A 20,841-nucleotide genomic window follows, 5' to 3' on the forward strand; every position below is an offset into this window, starting at 1 on the left:
GTGTCCGACCCTTAGCGACCCCACGGACTGCAGCCTACCAGGCTCCTCCATCCATGGGATTTTCCAGGCAAGAGTACTGGAGTGGCTTGCCATTGCCTTCTCCAATTAAGGTTTATAGGAATGTAAAACTATACAACATCAAACAAGGTAAAAAAAATCACAATATATGACATCAAAGATTACCAGGCAAACAAAGAAGCAGGAAAATATGACCCATAATGAAAATAATAATTTGTTGGTTTCTTCAGTTGCTAAATTATATTTATAATTATTGTAATTATAGTCCATATTTCAAAAAGTTAGAGACAAGGAAGATTTTAAAAAGATTCAAATCAAATTTCTGGAAATGAGACAAAAATACGCTAAGTGGGATTAACAGCAGGTTAGTCACTGAGAAGAAAAACTTTGTGAAATTGAAGACATAGCAATAGAAATTACTCAAAATGAAACCCAGAGAGGAGTGAGAATTTTTTTAAAAACAGAATTACTTAGTGGGGGAACAGCTTCGTGTCCCAATATTTGAGTAATTGAAGTTCCTGAAGGAAATGACAGGGTGGGGGAAGGACAGGAAAAATATTTTAAAAAATAATGGCCAAATACTTACCAAACTTGATGAAAACTATAAAAAAAAAAATCACATCCAAGAAATTTGACAAACACCTAGCAAAATAAATATGGCTAAAACTATATCAGTGTACATAATAGTCAAACTGCTGAAGCCAGTGATAAAGAGAAAATATTAACAGCACCCAAAGGGAAAAACTCACACACACATTTCACACAGAAGAACAAAAATAAGGATGGCATCTGCTTTCTTGTTGGAAACAATCCAAGCATGAAGACAGTAGAGAAAAATCTTTAAAATATGAGTCAACCGAGAATCCTATATCTAGTGAAAATATCTTTCAAATATGAAGACAAAATAAAAACACTTTCTGACATGCAAAAGCTGAAAGAATTCATAACCAGCAGATTCACACTATAAGAAATGTTATAGGAAGTCCTTCAGGCAGAAGGAAAATCTGAATCTAAAAGGAATAAAGGACACCAGAAATGGCAACGAAAACTGTAACTATGTAAGACTGTTTTCATATTATTTAAATCTTTCAAAACATAACTCACTGTTTTTAAAATAACAATGTAATGTGACGTTCATTACATGTAAAAGTAAAGTACATGACACTAATAACGTGAGCCTAGGAGAGACATTACGGAAGTACAGTACGATAAGGGTTTTATACTATATGTGAAGTGAGATGACGGTAGACTGTGATAAGTTAAAGATGTGTGCTATAAGCCCTCAAGAAGGTGAAAGTCAAACCAGTTGTGTTTGATTCTTTGCAATGCCATGGACTAAGCATGCCAGGCTCCTCTGTTTATGGGATTTCCCAGGCAAGAAGACTGGAGTGGATAGCCATTCCCTTCTCCAGGGGATCTTTCTGACCCAGGAATCAAACCTAGGTCTCCTGCATTGCAGGCAGATTCTTTACCATTTGAGCTACCAGGGAAGCCCATAAGCCCTCAAGCAACCACTAAAATAATAAAGAGTTATTGCTAATAAGCCAGTAATGGAGGTAAAATAGGATTATAAAAGATACACAATCAATCCTAAATAAGGTAGAAAGAGAGGAGGAAGGGAACAAAAACCAGATTGGGCAAATAGAAGCAAATAGCAAGATGATAAAACTCAAATCTAGCCATATCAATAATCACATCAACTGAAAATGGTTTAAACACTCCAATTAAAAGGCTTTCATCAGAGTGAAAAAAAATCAAGACCCGACCGAGATAAATGTGCTTTATATGAAGACACAAATAGGTTAAACGTGAAAGAATGGAAAGAGACATGTCATGCTAACATGAGTCAAAAGAAGCCAGAATGGCTCTATTAACATCAGGCAAAGAAGATTTCAGGCCAAATAATATTATTAATACCAAGGAGAAAGAAGGTAATTTCATTTTTGTAAATGGATCAATTAATCAAAAGAATAAAAACAGTCTGAAATGTTTATGTATTTAATAAGGAATCTTCAAAATATATAAAATAAAAATTGATAAAACTACCAGGAGAAATAGACAAATCCATAATGTTCAATATCATTTTCTTGAAAACTGATAGAGACCAGGTATGCAGGAATTCTGCAAATATACAGCTTGAACAACACTGTTAATCAGGCCTGACCAACATTTATGGAACATTCCCCCCAACAACAGCAGAACACATTCTCAAGTTCACACAGCTCACCAAGATAGACCATAAAACAAGTATCAACAAATTTAAAAGGATTTGGGGCTTTCCTGTTGGCTCAGTGGTAAAGGGTCCTCCTGCCAATACAGGAGATACGAGTTCAATCCCTGGTCCAGGAGGATCCCACATGCCACGGAGCAACTATGTCCACGTGCCACAGCGACTGAACCTGTGTTCTAGGGTCTGGAAACCGCAACCACTGAGCCCTCAAGCTGAAACTACTGAAGCCCACATGCCCTAGAGACTGTACTCTGCAACAAGAGAAGCCACTGCAATAAGAAACCCGTGCACTGCAACCAACAGTAGCCACCACTCACTGCAACTAGAGAAAAGTCTGCACAGCCAATTAATAAATAAATAAAATTAGTTTTTAAACGTTTTTAAAAATTCAAATTATACAAAGTACGTTCTCTGTTCAGTTGCTAAGTCATGCCCAACTCTTTGCCACCCCACAGACTGCAGCGCACCAGACTTTCAAATTCTTCACGATCTCCTAGAGTTTGCTCAAACTCATGTCTTTTGAGTCAGTGATACTATTCAACCATCTCATCCTCTGTCACCCTCTCCTCCTCCTGCCTTCTATCTTTACCAGAATCAGGGTCTTTTCTAATAAGTCAGCTCTTTTCATCAGGTGGCTAAAGTACTGGAGCTTCAGCTTCAGCATTAGTCCTTCCAATGAATATTCAGGGTAGATTTCCTTTAGGATTGATTGGTTTGATCTCCTTGCTATCAAAGGGACTCTCAAGAGTCTTCTCCAGCATCACTGGAGAATTCAAAAGCATTAGTTTTTTGGCACTTAGCCTTTTTCATGGTTCAATTCTCACATCTGTACATGACTACTAGAAAAACCATCGCTTTGACTACATGGACCTTCGTCGGCAAAGTTGTCTCTGCTTTTTAATATGCTGTCTAGGTTTGTCACAGCTTTCCTTCCAAGAAGCAAATGTCTTTTAATTTCATGGCTGCGGTCACCATCCGCAGCAATTTTAGAGCCTAAGAAAATAAAATCTATTACTGTTTCCACTTTTGCCCCTTCTGTTTGCTGTGAAATGATGGGACTGGATGCCATGATCTTAGTTTTTCAAATGTTGAGTTTCTCTGACCAAAACAGAAATAAATTAGAAATTAATAACATAAAGATTTTTGGAAAATCTATTATTTGGAAATTAAATAACATGTATTGATTAACTTATAGGTCAAAGAAAAACCAAAATGGAAATTATAAGGTATTTTGCACTGGATAAAAATGAAAGCAAAACATATCAGTATTATGGGGTGTCACGAAAGTAGCACTTAGTGGGAAATTTAAATTAGAAAATAATAAGACTTGGTATTACTGATCTCAGCTCCCACCTTGGGAAAGTGCAAAAAGAGTGAAGTAATCCAAGTAAGCAGCATAAAAGAAATAATAAAAGACAGAGCAGAAAAAAATGAGCTAGAAAACCAAAAACAGTAGAGAAAATAAATAAAAGCAAAAACTAGTTCTTCAAGAAGATCAACAGAGTTAAACTTCTAGCCAGACTACTTAAGGAAATGGAGACAGCAAGAGAAGAGAGAACATTATTTACCAAAACCAGGAATGAGAGAGGTAACTCACAACAAATTCCATAGGTATTTAAAATACAATAGTCAAACTCTGTATTTAATGTTAAACTGCCCACAGCTTTTAAAGCCTTCCTTTTCCCTCTTCCCCTTCTGATCGACATCTGGAAAAGCTGATAAGCAAACCTAAGTGCTTCCTTGTTTGGCACCTGCAGGATTTCAAACCACATAAGCCCAGCTTAGCTGTGGGAATCTTCCACAGCTCATAACCACCATAAAAATTCCAAACCAATCTGCTTTCTCTGCTCTCTAAAGCTATTTTCAGAGTTGGTTGGAAGCTGCCCTGATCTCCTCCAGAAAGCTTCATTTTGTAATAGCCATTTTCATCACATCTTTGTGTGGTCATATCATCACTCTTCAGGTTTCTGAGGAGCGTCTCCAACAGATAATAAGGGACAACTGCAAACAATTTTTGGAGAAGGCAATGACACCCCACTCCAGTACTCTTGCCTGGAAAATTCCATGGATGGAGGAGCCTGGTGGGCTGCCGTCTATGGGGTGACACAGAGTCAGACACGACTGAAGCGACTTAGCAGCAGCAGCAGCAAACAATTTTATGGCAATAAACTTGACAATTTAGATTAAATTCTGTGAAAGACACAAATGATCACAATTCTCCCAGAAGAAATGTTATAATAGCCATTTATCTGTTAAAGAAGTTAAATTTGTAGTTAAAAACTTGCTTGCAGTAAAAACTCCAAGCCCATATAGGTTTGCTGATGATTTGACCAAACATTTGAGGAAGAAGCAATAACAAATATACACAAACTTCCAGAAAATTAAAGAAATAGGAATTTGTCTCAACTTTTTCTATAGGACCATGGTTATCCTGAAGTCAGAACCAGGCAAAGAAAATTACAACCAATATCTTTTATGAACACTGATTGTAATAATTCATTTAAAAATTCTGTAGATCATATCCAAAAATATATGAGAGGCCTAATACATTACAAGCAAAAGGGGCTTTGTCTCCAGAATACAGTGCTAACATTCAAAACACAATCAATGTAATTCACTATAATAACAAAAGAAAAATGAAAAATCATATGATTTCAGTAGACAGAAAACTTTTTTGAAAGAATTCAATATTAATTTGATAAAACTAAGCAATCTAGTAATATCTCAGATTCTCTGGTTCTCAGAGGCCAAACTGATTGTCCAAAAACTTTATTCAGTTCTGACACTAACCATCTGTAGTTAATACAGACCTCACAAGTTAAGGGCTGTCCTATAAGAATGACCTTACTTCAGATTCCAGTCACAAGTCTGAAGTTGCCACCTGTACTTCTGACTAACTGGCCATAAACTTGGGTTTCCTACAACGCCCTTTTCAGGTTGATGATTCATTAGAATGATTCACAGATCTCAGGAAAGCACTTTACTCCTTCTACCTCTTTATTATAAGGATATAAATCAGCAACAGCTAAACAGAAGAGATATACAGGGCAAGGTAAGCGCTGTGGGGTATTTAGAGGGGTAGCTTGCATGACTTCTCGTGTCCTGTCCTCCCAGCAAATCAATGTGTTCACCAACTGCAAGCTCCCCGAACCCTTTCTAAAGCGGTTTTTGTGGAGATTCCGTTATGTAGGCTGCTGCTGCTGCTAAGTTGCTTCAGTCCTGTCTGACACTGTGTGACCCCATGGACAGCAGCCCACCAGGCTCCTCTGTCCACGGAATTCTCCAGGCAAGAATACTGGAGTGGGTTGCCATTTCCTTCTCCAGTTATGTAGGGTATGACTGATCAAATCATTGGCAATTGGTGATTGAACTCAATCTCTAATCCCTCTTCACTTCTCAGAGTTTTATACCCCCAATTGAGAGCAGGGCTGAAACCCAGAGTTTGAGGGTAGGGCTAAAACCCAGAGATTGAGGGCAGGGCTGAAAGTTCCAACTCTCTAGTCATGTTTGGTCTTCCTGGCAACCAGGAGCCATCCCAAAGCTATCTAGGGACCCACCAAGAATCACCTAATTAGTATAATCTCATTTATTTTTGAAAAGGGCTTATTACGAATAACAAAATTTATACCTATCATTCAGGAAATTCCAAGAATTTTAGGAGTTCTGTACCAGAAACCAGGGACAAAGGCCACATATTTCCCATTATACCACAACATAGACGATATTAAAAGGCATCTGTGAAAACCTGCAACTAACATCATGCTTAATCTTGAAACACTGAATATTCACTCCCAACAAGATCAGAAATAAGACAATGATGTTGTTCTCATCACTGCAATTTAACATTGTATTGGAGTTCTAACCAGTACAACTAGGCAAGAAAAATAAAAGCATTCAGATAGGAAAGGAAGAAGCAAAACGATATACCTATTGCTGAGAGAAATTAAGAGGAAGTGACTTAGCAGCAGCAGCAGCAGCAGCAGCATTAGTAAATAAATGGAGGAATATATACCCTTCATACATAGCAAAACTCAATGTTATTGACATGTCAGTTCTACCCAAATACTTCAACAGATTTCATGCAATCACAATTAACATCCCAGCGTACTTTTTTTTTTAATGACTGGGTGATTCTAAAGCTCATGTGGAAAAGCAAAGGCTATAGAATAACCAAAACAATTTGAAATAAAGTAGTAGGGTTAACTCTACCTGAATTCAATAATTAATCTAAAACTCTGGCAATCGAAAGAGCATGGAATTGGCATAAAGACAGACAAATAAAACAATGGAAAAAAACAAAGAATCCAGAAACAAATCTGTATACATATAGAACCTGAGTTTTGACAAAGCTGCAAAAGCAATGCAGTGGAGAAAGACTAGCCTCTTCAACAAATGGTACTGGAACAATTGAAAATTTGTACGCAGCAATAGCAACAAAGAAAGAAAGAAAAGGAAGGAAAAGAAAAACAAAACTTTATCCATCCTTCACACTATATGCAAAAGTTAATCCTACATAGACAGTAGACCTATATATAACAACTAAAACCACACAATGTGTAGAAGAAAACATAGGAGAAAAATATCTTCATAAAAATATATCTGATAAAAGATAAAGACTATATAAAGAACTCTCAAAACACAACAATAAGAAAACAAACAGCTTGGGGACTTCCCTGGCAGTCCAGGGGTTAAGACCACATGTTCCCAGTATAGGGAGCACAGGTTCAATCCCTGGTCAGGGAACTAAGATCCTGCATGGCTGAGTGTGGCCAAAAAAAGAAAACAAATCAATTAAAATAGGCAAAATATTTGCATAGACTTTCCACCAAATGAGCTATGCAGATGGCAAACAGTATATGAAAAGATTCTCAGTTATTAGGGAAATGCAAATGAAAACCACAATGAGATACAGTTACCCACCTATCAGAAATGATAGACCAAACCAAGTGTTTGCGTGGATGTAGGGGACTCTTTGGAGAAGGCAAGGCAACCCACTTTAGTACTCTTGCCTGGAAAATCTCATTGATGGAGGAGCCTGGTAGGCTGGCTTATAGACATGGTCTTAGCGACCATGGGGTCGCTAAGAGTTGGGCATGCCTGAGCAATTTCACTTTCACTTTTCACTTTCATTCATTGGTGAAGGAAGTGGCAACCCACTCCAGTATTCTTGCCTGGAGAATCCCAGGGACAGATGAGCCTAGTGGGCTGCTCTCTATGGGGTCGCACAGAGTCAGACATGACTGAAGCGACTTAGCAGCAGCAGCAGCAGCAGGGAACTCTTGGTAAGCAACTCTCATACACTGCTGCTGGGAATGTAAAATAGTACAAACACTTTGGAAAACAATCGGTAATTTTTTAAAAAGTTAAATAACCGGTTCAGCTCTTCCACTTCTAGGTTTCAAAAATAAAGAGAAAAGAAAATATATTAAAGTAATTGCAGTTTTGCATTGTTGAAATTTGCTGTTTGATATTGGAATACATTCTAATATAAATGTGGTTATTTTATACATCATTTTAATGCAGACCTAAATCAAATCCCTTACAATTATACAGTGAAAGTGACAAATAGATTTAAGGGATTAGATCTGATAGACACAGTGCCTGAAGAACTATGGACGGAGGTTCATGACACTGTACAGGAGGCAGTGATCAAGACCATCCCCAAGAAAAAGAAATGCAAAAAGGCAAAATGGTTGTCTGAGGAGGACTTACAAATAGCTGAGAAAACAAGAGAATCTAAAAGCAAAGGAGAAAAGGAAAGATATACCCATTTTATTCTTCAGTAATCAATGCAACGAAATAGAGGAAAACAATAGAATGGGAAAGACTAGGGATTTCTTCAAGAAAATTAGAGATACCAAGGGAACATTTCATGCAAAGATGGGCACAATAAAGCACAGAAATCGTATGGACCTAACAGAAGCAGAAGATATTAAGAAGAGGTGACCAGAATACACATAAGAACTATAGAAAAAAGATCTTCATGACCCAGATAACCACGATGGTGTGATCACTCACCTAGAGCCAGAGATCCTGGAGTGTGAAGCCAAGTGGGCCTTGGGAAGATTCACTAAACACAAAGCTAGTGGAGGTGATGGAATTCCAGTTGAGCTATTTCAAATCCTGAAAGATGATGATGTGAAAGTGCTGCACTCAATATGCCAGCCAATTTGGAAAACTCAGCAGTGGTCACAGGACTGGAACAGGTCGGTTTTCATTCCAATCCCAAAGAAGGGCAATGCCAAAGAATGCACAAACTACTGCACAATTGCACTCATCTCACACGCTAGCAAAGTAATGCTCAAAATTCTCGAAGGCAGGCTTCAGCAGTATGTGAACTGTGAACTTTCAGTTGTTCAAGCTGGATTTAGAAAAGGCAGAGAAACCAGAGATCAAATTGCCAACATCCACTGGATCATTGAAAAAGCAAGAAAGTTCCAGAAAAACATCTATTTCTGCTTTATTCACTATGCCAAAGCCTTTGACTGTGTGGATCTCAACTGTGGAAACTGTGGAAAATTCTTAAAGCAATGGGAATACCAGATGACCACCTGACCTGCCTCCTGAGAAACCTGTAGGTAGGTCAAGAAGCAACAGTTAGAACTGGACATGGAACATCAGACTGGTTCCAAATCGGGAAAAGGGTACATCAAGGATGTATATTTTCACCCTGCTTATTTAACTCATATGCAGAGCACATCATGAGAAATGCTGGACTGGATGAAGCACAAGCTGGAATGAAGATTGCCAGAAGAAATATCAATAGCCTCAGATATGCAGATGACACCACCCTTATGGCAGAAAGTGAAGAACTAAAAAGCCTCTTGATGAAAGTCAAAGAGGAGAGTGAAAAAGTTGGCTTAAAGCTCAACATTCAGAAAACTGAGATCATGGCATCTGGTCCCGTCAGTTAATGGCAAATAGATGGGGAAACAATGGAAACAGTGACAGACTTTATTTTGGGGTCTCCAAAATCACTGCAGATGATGACTGCCGCCATGAAATTAAAAGACACTTCTTCCTTGGAAGAAAAGCTATGACCAACCTAGATAGCATATTAAAAAGCAGAGACATTATTTTGCCAACAAAGGTCCATCTTGTCAAAGCTATGGTTTTTCCAGTAGTCATGTATGGATGTGAGAGTTGGAGTATAAAGAAAACTGAGCACCAAAGAATTGATGCTTTTGAACTGTGGTGTTGGAGAAGACTCTTGAGAGTCCCTTGGACTGCAAGGAGATCAAACCAACCAATCTGAAAGGATACCAGTCCTGAATATTCATTGGAAGGAGTGATGCTGAAGCTCCAATACTTTGGCCACATGATGCAAAGAGCCAACTCATTGGAAAAGACCTGATGCTGGGAAAGATTGAACGCAGGAAGAGAAGGGGATGACAGAGGATGAGATGGTTGAATGGCATCACCGACTCAATGGACATGGGTTTGAGTAAGCTCCAGGTGTTGGTGATGGACAGGGAGGCCTGACGTGCTGCAGTCCATGGGGTTGCAAAGAGTCAGACACAACTGAGCGACTGAACTGAACTGATCTGAATGCAGATCTCTCACTTTATGTTTTTTTGTTAATGGCATTATTTATTGTTTATTTTATCAGCCTTAAAAAGCCTTCATCCAGAGGCTCTTTAATTCCTCTTCTCTTTCTGCCATTAGGGTGGTATCATCTGCATATCTGAGATTATTGATATCTCTCCCCGCAATCTTGATTCCAGCTTGTGCTTCATCCAGGCCAGCATTTCGCATGAAACTGCAATTAGTTTTTCATCAACCTAATATATGCATGCAAAGACTCTGCATAGAAGTTAGATAAGCAGGGTGAAATATTAAGTCTTGACGCACTCCTTTCCCAATTTTGAACCAGTCTGTTGTTCCCTGTTTCTTTCTGTTACTTCTTGAAGTGCATACAGATTTTTCAAAAGGCAGGTAAGGTGGTCTGGTATTCCCATCTCTTTAAGAATTTTCCACAGTTTGTTGTGATCCACATAGTCAAAGGCTGTAGAGTAGTCAATAAAGCAGAAGTAGAGGTTTTTCTTGTATTCTCTTGTTTTTTTCTATGATCCAGTGGATGTTGGCCTCTGGTTCCTCTTCCTCTTCTAAATCCAGCTTGTATATCTGGACGTTCTTGGTTCATGTACTGCTGAAGCCTAGCTTGCAGGATTTTGAATATTACTTTGCTAGCACATGAAATGAGTGCAATTGTTCAGTAGTTTGAACATTCTTTGGCATTCATATTCACCTAACCTCTCACCAACCAACTGCCACTTCTTTAGCATCTAGACAACTTTTTGCAAGGAAAATGCTTCCACCAGAAAATGCTTTCCAAGAGTTCATCAAATCCTGAAGCATGAATTTTTATGCTACATGAACAAACAAACAAACTTATGTCTCGCTGACAAAAATGTGTTGACTGTTATGGTTTCCATTTTGATTAATAAAGATGCGTTTGAGGCTAGTTATAATAATTTAAAATTCATGGTCAGAAATTGTAATTAGTTTTTCATCAACCTAATATATGTATACAAAGACTTGTACTCAAGTGTTCACAGCAGCTATAGTTGTAATAGACAAAAACTGAAAATAATCCAAATATCTAAGTGAAAGGATGGAAAACTGATACCTACAATAACCCATGAATGAATCTGAAAATTCCTGTGTGAAAGAAACCAGACCCAAAAAGGTATAATTCCATTTATACAAAATTCTAGAAAATGCAAACTAACATACATTTACAGAAGAAAAATCAGTAATTGTTTGAGTAGGGGAGGTTAAGGAGGGGTGGGAAAGAGAAAATTATAAAGGAACACAAGGAAGCTTTCGGGTGTGATGGAAAAATTCACTATCTTGATTGTAGTGATGACTTCAAATGTTAAACAAGTTTCAAAAGTTATCGAATTGTATAATTTTCCATGTCAATTATACCCAATAAAGCTGTTTTAAGAACTTAAAGGATATTTTGAAAATTGGGGTTTATTGGATGCTAGTAAGCATATAATATTATCCGTAGAGAAAGTGTACAGTCTCCGCATTCATTCATTCTGGCTCAATCTGTCTTGGGTGCCACTTGGGTGCTAGACACCAGGTGTCCAACGGTGAACAGGGCAAAGGCTCTTCAAAATGAATTTATGCTCCTGCTGCTCACAAATGCTTTGGTTTGACCAACAGATATGTCAGTCACTAATATCTAGGTTCTGTTAAAGGAATAGGATCACGTTTTGCTGAAGTTCAATGGTGAAGAACGAACTCAAATAGTTTTGAGAGATGCCCGCATCATAGAAGCTGAGTGGGAAGGCTCTGCTACCTTCCTGATCTCACGTCTGTGCTCACTTGAGAAAACCACCACTCCATGGATTGGAGAAGCTAAGTGTATTTTAGATGAGATTCAGGGTAGGGAGAAACAAGCAAGCTTGTTCTTTTGTGAACTCTGTGGGACTTGCTGTCCCTTTAAAAAAGAATTTTACTCAGAACGTCTCTGATGGTCCAGTGGCTAAGACTCCAAACTCCCAGTGCAGGTGGCCCAGGGCTTTATCCTTGGTCAAGGAACTAGATCCTGCATGCTGCAACTGAAGATACTGAACGCAGCAACTAAAACACAGAGCGGCCAAATAAACAAATAAATCTTAAAACATTTTTTACTCATCACCTTTTCCTTTTTATAAAGACAGAAATTCAAATGATTCATTCAAGCTAATGAATGAGGTGTGCTGCTGCTGCTGCTAAGTCACTTCAGTCGTGTCCGACTCTGTGTGACCCCATAGACGGAAGCCCACTAGGCTCCCCCATCCCTGGGATTCTCCAGGCAAGAACACTGGAGTGGGTTGCCATTTCCTTCTCCAATGTGTGAAAGTGAAGTCGCTCAGTCGTGTCCGACCCTTAGCGACCCCACGGACTGCAGCCTACCAGGCTCCTCCATCCATGGGATTTTCTAGGCAATAGTACTGTAGTGGCTTGCCATTGCCTTCTCCGAATGAATGAGGTGTAGAAATCTGTTGTTTATTTGGTATTTGTGACTCTGTTCTCTGAATAAAGGATAAAATAGTCATCAGAAAACACATCATTTTACATTTATCTATCAGAAAATAGATCCCTTGACAGGTGTAAAACAATCCACAACTTGTAGCATTTTAATATTCCCTGTATGTTACAGAACTACAAGATTTTTGGGGAGCTAAAACTGAGGCTAAAGCTGAAACTCCAATACTTTGGCCACCTCATGCGACGAGTTGACTCACTGGAAAAGACTCTGATGCTGGGAGGGATTGAGGGCGGGAGGAGAAGGGGACGACAGAGAATGAGATGGCTGGATGGCGTCACTGACTCAATGGACGTGAGTTTGAGTGAACTCTGGGAGTTGGTGATGGACAGGGAGGCCTGGCGTGCTGTGATTCATGGGGTCGCAAAGAGTCAGACACGACTGAATGACTGAACTGAACTGAACTGAAAGAACAACCAAATTAATAATAAAAACTCAAAGAAAATACAAAGAAATATTTAAAATTTTAAAAGACCCAAGTGGGTCAAGGATACAAATGAAATCACTGACCTGCTCTTTATTCACTTCTTCCTTTCTTTCCTGAGCCAGCATCTCAGAAAGCACTCATTCCCATGGCCAGTAACACTTTTTGGATTGGAGCAAATTGACCTCTGGGGCCCCAGCTTTTCTTGGCTTCCCCAGTTTGTGCCACTAATCCAGCCACTCTTGCTCAATGTTCCTCCACTCTGTCAGATTTATAAATCTGGGGGTGCCCTATAGCTCAGTTCGGGCTCCGTAAATAATCTCTCCCCGTCACTAGTCACTCAGCTTTCAAAATCGCTATTGCTGATGACCACACAGCTTTATCTCCAACCCAGATATCTGTCCCAAGCTCTAGTCCCATACCCACAATCCATGCCACCTCCCCAAATTGCCGACCTCTCCCATCTCTCATGCCCTCTCTCATCACTGCTGGTCTGGACACTCCAGTGGTTCCCACATGGTCTCCTCATGCTCACTCTGTTTCCACTAGTAGCTAAAATGATCCTTCAGTGTTTTAGATTATGCCATGCTTTTGTCCAAAACCCGCAACTAGTGATGGGTCCATCATACTATGAATAAATCCATCGCCTGGCCCCACTTGCCTCTCCACCCTCCACTCAGAGTAGGGCTGTCTCTCAGTCTAACCAGTCTCCCAACTGCTCCTCACACAGCCTTGGTGCCATCTCCAGCCTTTCTGCCTGGAAAATCTTTCCCTCAGAAGGGACCATTGCTTGACCATCATTCAGTCCTCTCCTCAGAAGTCAGTTTCTCCAAGATGTCTTTGCAAACCACCCCAAATCGAGAGCCACCTTCTCCCTCAACCCTCTGCCGCTGCCCCTGATCCTGCCTTATCTTCCTCGTCTTCTTTCCTCAGAGCACTTGCCAGTACCATGAGATTACACTGCATACTTATTATGCCTGTTTTTGTTGCCCTCAAGACAACACATCTTGTGGGCCAAACAACACATCTAAACACATACTAGGCAAGCAATTCATGATGAAAAAGGATTGCAGGCTGCTAATCTAAGCTAACTTAACGAAGGCAATGGCAACCCACTCTTGTACTCTTGCCTGGAAAATCCCATGGACTGCGGAGCCTGATAGGCTGCAGTCCATGGAGTTGCTAAGAGTCGGACACAACTGAGCTACTTCACTTTCACTTTTCACTTTCATGCATTGGAGAAGGAAATGGCAACCCACTCCAGTGTTCTTGCCTGGAGAATCCCAGGGACGGGGGAGCCTGGTGACCTTCTGTCTCTGGGGTTGCACAGAGTCAGACACGACTGAAGCGACTTAGCAGCAGCAGGAGCAAGCTAACCTAAACTAACTGCACTAAGTGAAGTCAATCAGTTGTGTCCAGCTCTGTGACCCCCATGGTCTGTAGCCTGCCAGGCTCCTCTGTCCATGGGGTTTACCAGCTAAATTGGTAATTTAAAAATATGATTTTGGAAATGGTGATTCTTGATGAATCTTCAGCTGGTGGAAAGTCACATTATTTCAAACTTTGCACGTAATGTTAGCACATTATTTTATATTGTACTATTGTGAGCCACGGTGACATATATGAGACCTATAGAAGCATATATCAATAGAATGGAAGAATCTCTTCATCCTATGGAAGATGAATTAGTTAAGTGCCTACGACATGCTGGTCTCGTGTTAGGCACTATATATCCATCATCTCATTTAGTTCTCCTCAGCACCCATGATCTCCTTTTCTCAAGGCAGGAATCTAAGATGCAGGACTATTCAGATGTAACAGCCACAAGTACACCTAGGGGCTGCCTGACCTCACTATCCGAGTGCCTCTACGCTGTTTCTCCTACACTCTTTCCCCTCTGAGGGAAGACCTGATCACAGAGGTGATGCAGAGCTGAGGTTGACAGGATGAGCTGCAGGACAGGCCGACCACACAGGGAAAGGGCACTGTAGGTCATCGAGAGTCCAGAGTAAGAGACCTTGACTTTTTCTAGCAAAATCACAATGGATGGTTTGTGATTTCATTCCCTTCAAAATATTCAGGCAACTCCTTCCATTTGAGTATTATTTTAGTGAGGGTGTACATTTGATTGTAATAGAAATTCACAAGCTGTAGCTTTTTAAAAAAGAGATTCTATTTTTTAATTTAATCAAATGCCCATAGGTAGGAAGTCAAGAATGCCAACTTAGTGGCCCCATGATGCTCCACCCTCTTCTCTCAGCTTTCCCGAGTGTGCTCCTGTCAACACAAGGTTACCAGGAGCCTGCTCCATGGGCACTGACCCCAGGTCCTGGCAGGAGAAAGGGGAAGGGTCAAGACTTGTCCCAGAAGCATCTACTTTTAGGCAGCTTTCCCAGAAGCCGCACCCAATAACTCAGACTTCTGCTTCTGTAGCACGCCTTGTCACCCTGAACTACAAGGAAAGCAGGAAATGAATGTAAGTATTTTTAGCTGTCCACACATCACTGGCTGGAAGAATCAGGGTTCTCTGATAGGAAAGAGTTGAAAAAAGGGTAGTAGGCTAGCAGCTAGCAGTGGGCACCACCCCTAAGTAGTTCTTGGTTCAGTAGAGAAGAGACAATGCCATGAACCAGGTGCCCAGGCCTGAATGCGGAAGGTCTTTCCTAAGAAATGTTCATGCTGCCTCCACAGGACATGGAGAAGCTCATCAGGGAACTCTCCACCAGCGCCACTGACACACTGGCCATGATCGACACCTTTGGAGACAGCCTGCTCAGTGGCATCAAATGTCGGATTGCTACCTTGAAAAAGCAACTGGAGAGTGAGCACTGCTCCAAGCTGGAGAAGTTACAGCTGGTTTCCCGGGAACTTGAAGCCCCCCGAGAGCTTTACCAGCAGATGAAGATGCTCCTGCAGCATCACGCTAACGCAGTGCAATTTCTCCATGAGCATAAAAGGCTCAAGGGGGAGATGGACAGACTCATGGAGGGCAGCGTGTCCCCCCGAGTCCCCACCAAGGACATTATTTCCATCAGGTGCTATTTTCAAGAGCTCATTAGAGGGATAGACATCACTGCCTTTGCTCCCTCTGAGACTGACCAAGTGCCGGCCAGCATGGCTGGGCTCCAAGAGGCCTGGCAGGCAGGCTGTGCCATGCAGAGCCGTCTGTCGCAACAAGTGCTTGAGGATATTTTGTGCGAGGCAGTGTCAGGCTCAGTGCCAAAACCAAATCAAGAGGCAAAGCTTCCCAGGAACCCATCTCATGCTTACTCTCCTTCCTCCACTAGCATGTCCTCAGCACAAGGAAGTGAGATTGGGTCTAGAGAATCAACCGTGTAAGGTATTATTTTGGTCTCAAAATGTCAACAACTTTTATCATTTTGTCTGTAACTTGAAAGTTGCTAGACTTTGCTTCTTAAAAAATAAAAAACTCTACACTGTGGTTTCTCTTGATTTTGGTCTTGTGTTGATCATCCAAAGGCTTTTCTTTTTTTAAATGGAAATCTGCTTTAAAAACTACTTGCTTGAAGCTCACAGAGGAGGGTTTGAATCACGGGGGCTGCTGGCTTGGCGCTCGGGGTGGGTGGTGCAGGAGGTGAGTTCTTGGCACAACTGAACAGAACAGCCTTGTGTTCTGATGACTTAGTGTGCAGTTTTAGCTCAATTGAGCCTCAGATAGTAGAAAGCACAATAGGAATGACTCCCCCAGAAATGAAACTTTTGGCTAGCTCTGGACTGTGGCTTTTGTTGTTTTTCCATCACAATAAATACAATTTGTTGAATGCTTAGGACACAAACACTACTAGCCTTTCTTACGTTAATGAGTTAATTTCATTCTCAAAATAACTGAAAAAGATGGGTTTCCTAGGTAGCTCAACTGGTAAAGAATAGGTCTGCAATGCAGGAGACCCTGGTTTGAGTCCTGGTTCGGGAAGATCCCCTGGAGAAGGGATAGGCTACCCTCCCCAGTATTCTTGGGCTTCCCTGGTGGCTCAATCAGTAAAGAATCCGCCTGCAATGTGGGAGACATGGGTTCGATCCCTGAGTTGGGTTGGGAAAATCCCCTGGAGGAGGGCATGGCAACCCACTCCAGTATTCTTGCCTGGAGAATCCCCATGGACAGAGAAACCCATGGGATCGCAAAGAGTCAGACATGACTGAGCGTGTCTCCACTTTATAGGAGGAACCTCAGGGTCAGAGAATTTAAGTAAATATCCCAAGTGGACACAGTCATTGAAAGGGTGAATTGTTATTGCAAATCCAGCTCCTCCAGGTAGAGGCTTAGCTTCTTCCAGGCTACCTGAGTCTCTGAAGGCAGTACTGATTAGCATTTATCTCCTTAAAGAACACTGCTACTATTCTTCAGGAAGGCGCTCACTCTTCTTAACTCTGACCAATCAGTTTTTAGTAAACATCTACCATAAAATTCGCTGTTTGTGGAATCCTTAGAGGCACGTGTTATGCACATGCATTGCATCTAATGCTTCACATGGATGACATTATTGGAACCCCACCCCACCTTATTAGGAGGTAAGCTGTAGTGTCCCCACGACACAGATGAAGAAACTGAGAAGGATATCAGTGGTTCAGCCAAAATCGCAGAGTGGCAGATCTGTACCATTCTCAAGCCCATTCTCCTTCCCGCTACCTCACTGTTAGTCACAACTGTGCACTGGGGAAAGGGTAGGGCTGCCTCAGGGATGATAGGAACTATATTCAACTGTGACCGGAAGCCCCCCTCTCTTTTGTTTCTGCTTTTCAAGCTTGCTTTACTGCTTTCCTGCAGAAGGATCCCTTCTCCCCTGTCATTATAGTTTGGGGTCCAGGACTAAGGGGTTCTCTTCTCCCAGTTCCTGTTTAAGACATCCTCAGAAAAGGACTCTGCTTGGTCTAGACCCAAATCCCATGGTCCAAGTAGGCAGGAACAGTGTCCCAAAGTGGAGACAGCGAGGACGCAAATTCAGATTACCACGGGAGCCAGGCTTGTAACAAAACAAAGTAGGCTGGAGGTGGGGGGAAGGGTGGGGCCTGTGACAAATAGCAGAGCCCACTTTGTGCATAAAGAAAATATTGTCCTGTTGAAATGCAGGCTGAGTGTAGCCAGAGATTCGTTTTTTTGAGAAGAGCAAGAAATCTAGACTTTTTAGCATAAAATATCTCAATTATTTTGAAAGCTGTCAGCTAATTAAAAATAGATTTAAAACATTGCAGGGGCATCACAAAGCACTTCTGCGAACTAGATGTGACTTCCAGGCCATCACCAGTTTGCAACCTTTGGCTAAAGTGAACACTATAACAACAATATAATAATGGCCCACTTCACCCTAGGGATGCTGGGGGTGTAGGTCAAACCTGGGGCCTCCCTCCTTCCACTGTGACCCTTAGGCAGCAGTTCTGGCACTTACATAGGAAAACAGCAGGCCTTTGGAGCCATTAGCAGTTAGAGTGGGTGAGATCTCCAGAGACACTGACCAGACATCAATCTCCAAATCAACATGTCCCCCATTCAGTTCAGTGGCTCAGCCATGTCCTACTCTTTGCGACCCCATGGACTGCAGCACGCCAGGCTTCCCTGTCCATCACCAACTCCCGGAGCTTACTCAAACTCATGTCCATTGAGTTGGTGATGCCATCCAACCATCTCATCCTCTGTCATCCCCGTCTCCTCCTGCCTTCAATCTTTCCCAGCATCAGGTCTTTTCCAATGAGTCAGTTCTTCACATCAGGTGGCCAAAGTATTGGAGCTTCAACTTCAGCATCAGTCCTTCCAATGAACATTCAGGACTGATTTCCTTTAGGATTGGTTGGTTTGTTCTCCTTGCAGTCCAAGGAACTCGCAAGAGTCTTTCCAACACCACAGTTCAAAAGGTCATGTCCCCCAGGCTCCAAGCTAAAACCTGGGCCCACTGAGGCAGGGCCCCAAGATTAAGGGCAAAATTAAAGATAAGGGAATCTGCTATAAAAAGCAGGGAGACCAAAAGGCAAATTGAGTGTCTGGACCCAGCATGCTGAGTGAGGGGCCAGAGGAAGCAGCTGTACAAAGAGCCCCAGTCTCACCTGGGGAGGGGTGGTGATGGAGGGCAGGGTCAGCGGGTGTTCCCTGGAATGTGTTTTCTTTACTTCAGCAGTTTTAGTCACAGGTAAACAAAGGTGGGGGCTTTCCTGGTGGCTCAGATGGTAAAGAATCTGCCTGCAATGTGGGAGACCCAGGTTCGATCTCTGGGTCAGGAAGATCCCCTGGAGAAGGGAATGGCTACCCACTCCAGTATTCTTGCCTGGAGAAGTCCATGGATAGAGAAGCCTGGTGGGCTACAGTCCATGGGGTGGTAAAGAGTCAGATATGACTGAGCCACTAACATACACACACACACACACACACAAAGGTGGAGGGAGGACTCTGTCCTGAGGTTGCCTCCACAGCAACTTGTATGGATGAGAAGTGGGATCTAAGATGGCAAGGCCTCTGGTCGTTTGGGGTTGGCTACTCCAGGAACTCCGGCCATGGAAGTCTGTGGGTCTTCTCTGGACTCTAAACCTCCCCATTTTCCTGGCCCATCTCGCTGCTGCTCCCTCTGTTTTTCATATGGTCTACTGGTTAAGGCTCTCACTTCCTGGACTCCTGCTGGTAAAGTTTCTATCCTTTGAGCTCTGCCTCCACTGTGAACTGCCCTAGTCTCTGCTTGTAATTCTACACTTCAAGAGATAATAGAGCATCTACTGTGTGTACAGAGCACTGTTCTAGAACATGGGGACACAGCTGTGAATATTCAGACAAGGTTCTTGCTCTCTTGTGGGGAGAACAAGAAAACAAGCAAGATGGGCTCAAAGTGGGCTAAAATGCCGAATGTGTTATAAAATAGAGTGATGAAAGAGTGATGGTAGGAGTTAGACTGGGTGGTCAGGAAAGATCTCTTTGAGCAGGCCACGTTTAAGTGTCATCTGGATGACCACGACTGACTAGGTGGGGATAAGGATGAGCATTCCAGGAGGCCTGAGCAGCGGTAGGTGCTGGACTCCCACTAGCATTGGGAGTGGAAAGGGAGGTTGAGGCCAGGCTAAGGGTAGGGTGAAGTATGGGGACAAGCTCTAATTTGAACCGAAGACTTATGACAGGCTGATTTACATTGCCAACAAGGTCATCCCTTTGGTGTGAAAAGTGAAAGTCACCCAGTCATGTCTGACTCTTTGCAACTCCATGGACTGTCCATGAAATTCTCCAAGCCAGAATACTGGAGTGGGTAACTTTTCCCTTCTCCAGGGGACCTTCCCAACCCAGGGATCGAACCCAGGTCTCCCGAATTGCAGGCAGATTCTTTACCAGCTGAGCTGTAGAGGAAGCCCAAGAATACTAGGGTGGTCCCAAGCAAGGATTCAAATGCAGCTCTTGCCACCCTTTCTCACAATAATTGTGAAGACAACCAGCTTCTGTTCATCACTCAGTAGTTCCAAATCATACCCTGCTGCTGCTGCTGCTGTCACTTCAGTCGTGTCCGACTCTGTGCGACCCCATAGATGGCAGCCAACCAGGCTCCCTCGTCCCTAGGATTCTCCAGGCAAGAACACTGGAGTGGGTTGCCATTTCCTTCTCCAATGCGTGAAAGTGAAAAGTGAAAGTGAAGTCGCTCAGTCATGTCTGACACTTTGCGACCCCATGGACTACAGCCTGCCAGGCTCCTCCGTCCATGGGATTTTCCAGGCAAGAGTACTGGAGTGGGTTGCCATTGCCTTCTCCGAATCACATCCTACAATGACTTAATTGAACACACAGTCTCTGTCCAAGGGTGCCCTTGGGACACAGGAGCTGGGCCTTTCATCCAAGATGGCTCTATTCCAAGAACTTCATGTTCTTCCCACAATATGCCCTCTCCATCTCCTAAGAATACACACACACAATGAGAGCACACTGCATGAGCTTGCCCAGCTGGTCAGGCTGGCTTCCTATGAAAGTTTCTCCAAACTTTAGGGGCTTAAATAAGTCATATCTCTTTCAAATTCAAGCTTAAGTGGAGAGCACCCTATGACATCAGCAGGGGGCTGGGATTTGTTTCATGAAGTTCTCCACTATATTCTATTCTATTCAGGCAGCTGGAAATCAGAAAAGGGGAGAGAAAGAGCAAGTCCCTCCTT

General features: G+C 42.2%; 1 protein-coding gene across 1 annotated transcript in view; it reads left to right on the plus strand.

The window, feature by feature from the left end:
- The window catches only part of LOC148777411 (tripartite motif-containing protein 54-like), a 28,768-nt gene extending 12,629 nt beyond the window's left edge, over positions 1-16,139 (plus strand). The window contains exon 5 of the mRNA XM_088837783.1: positions 15,406-16,139. Coding sequence (XP_088693909.1) covers positions 15,406-16,053 — 648 coding nt within the window. The 3' untranslated portion in view covers positions 16,054-16,139. The remainder of the gene's footprint in view (positions 1-15,405) is intronic.
- The last annotated feature ends 4,702 nt before the right edge of the window (positions 16,140-20,841 follow it).

This window comes from Moschus berezovskii, chromosome 7 (assembly GCF_049115385.1).
Source record: "Moschus berezovskii isolate FMDL1 chromosome 7, NW_MosBer_1.0, whole genome shotgun sequence".
Taxonomy (NCBI): Eukaryota; Metazoa; Chordata; class Mammalia; order Artiodactyla; family Moschidae; genus Moschus; species Moschus berezovskii.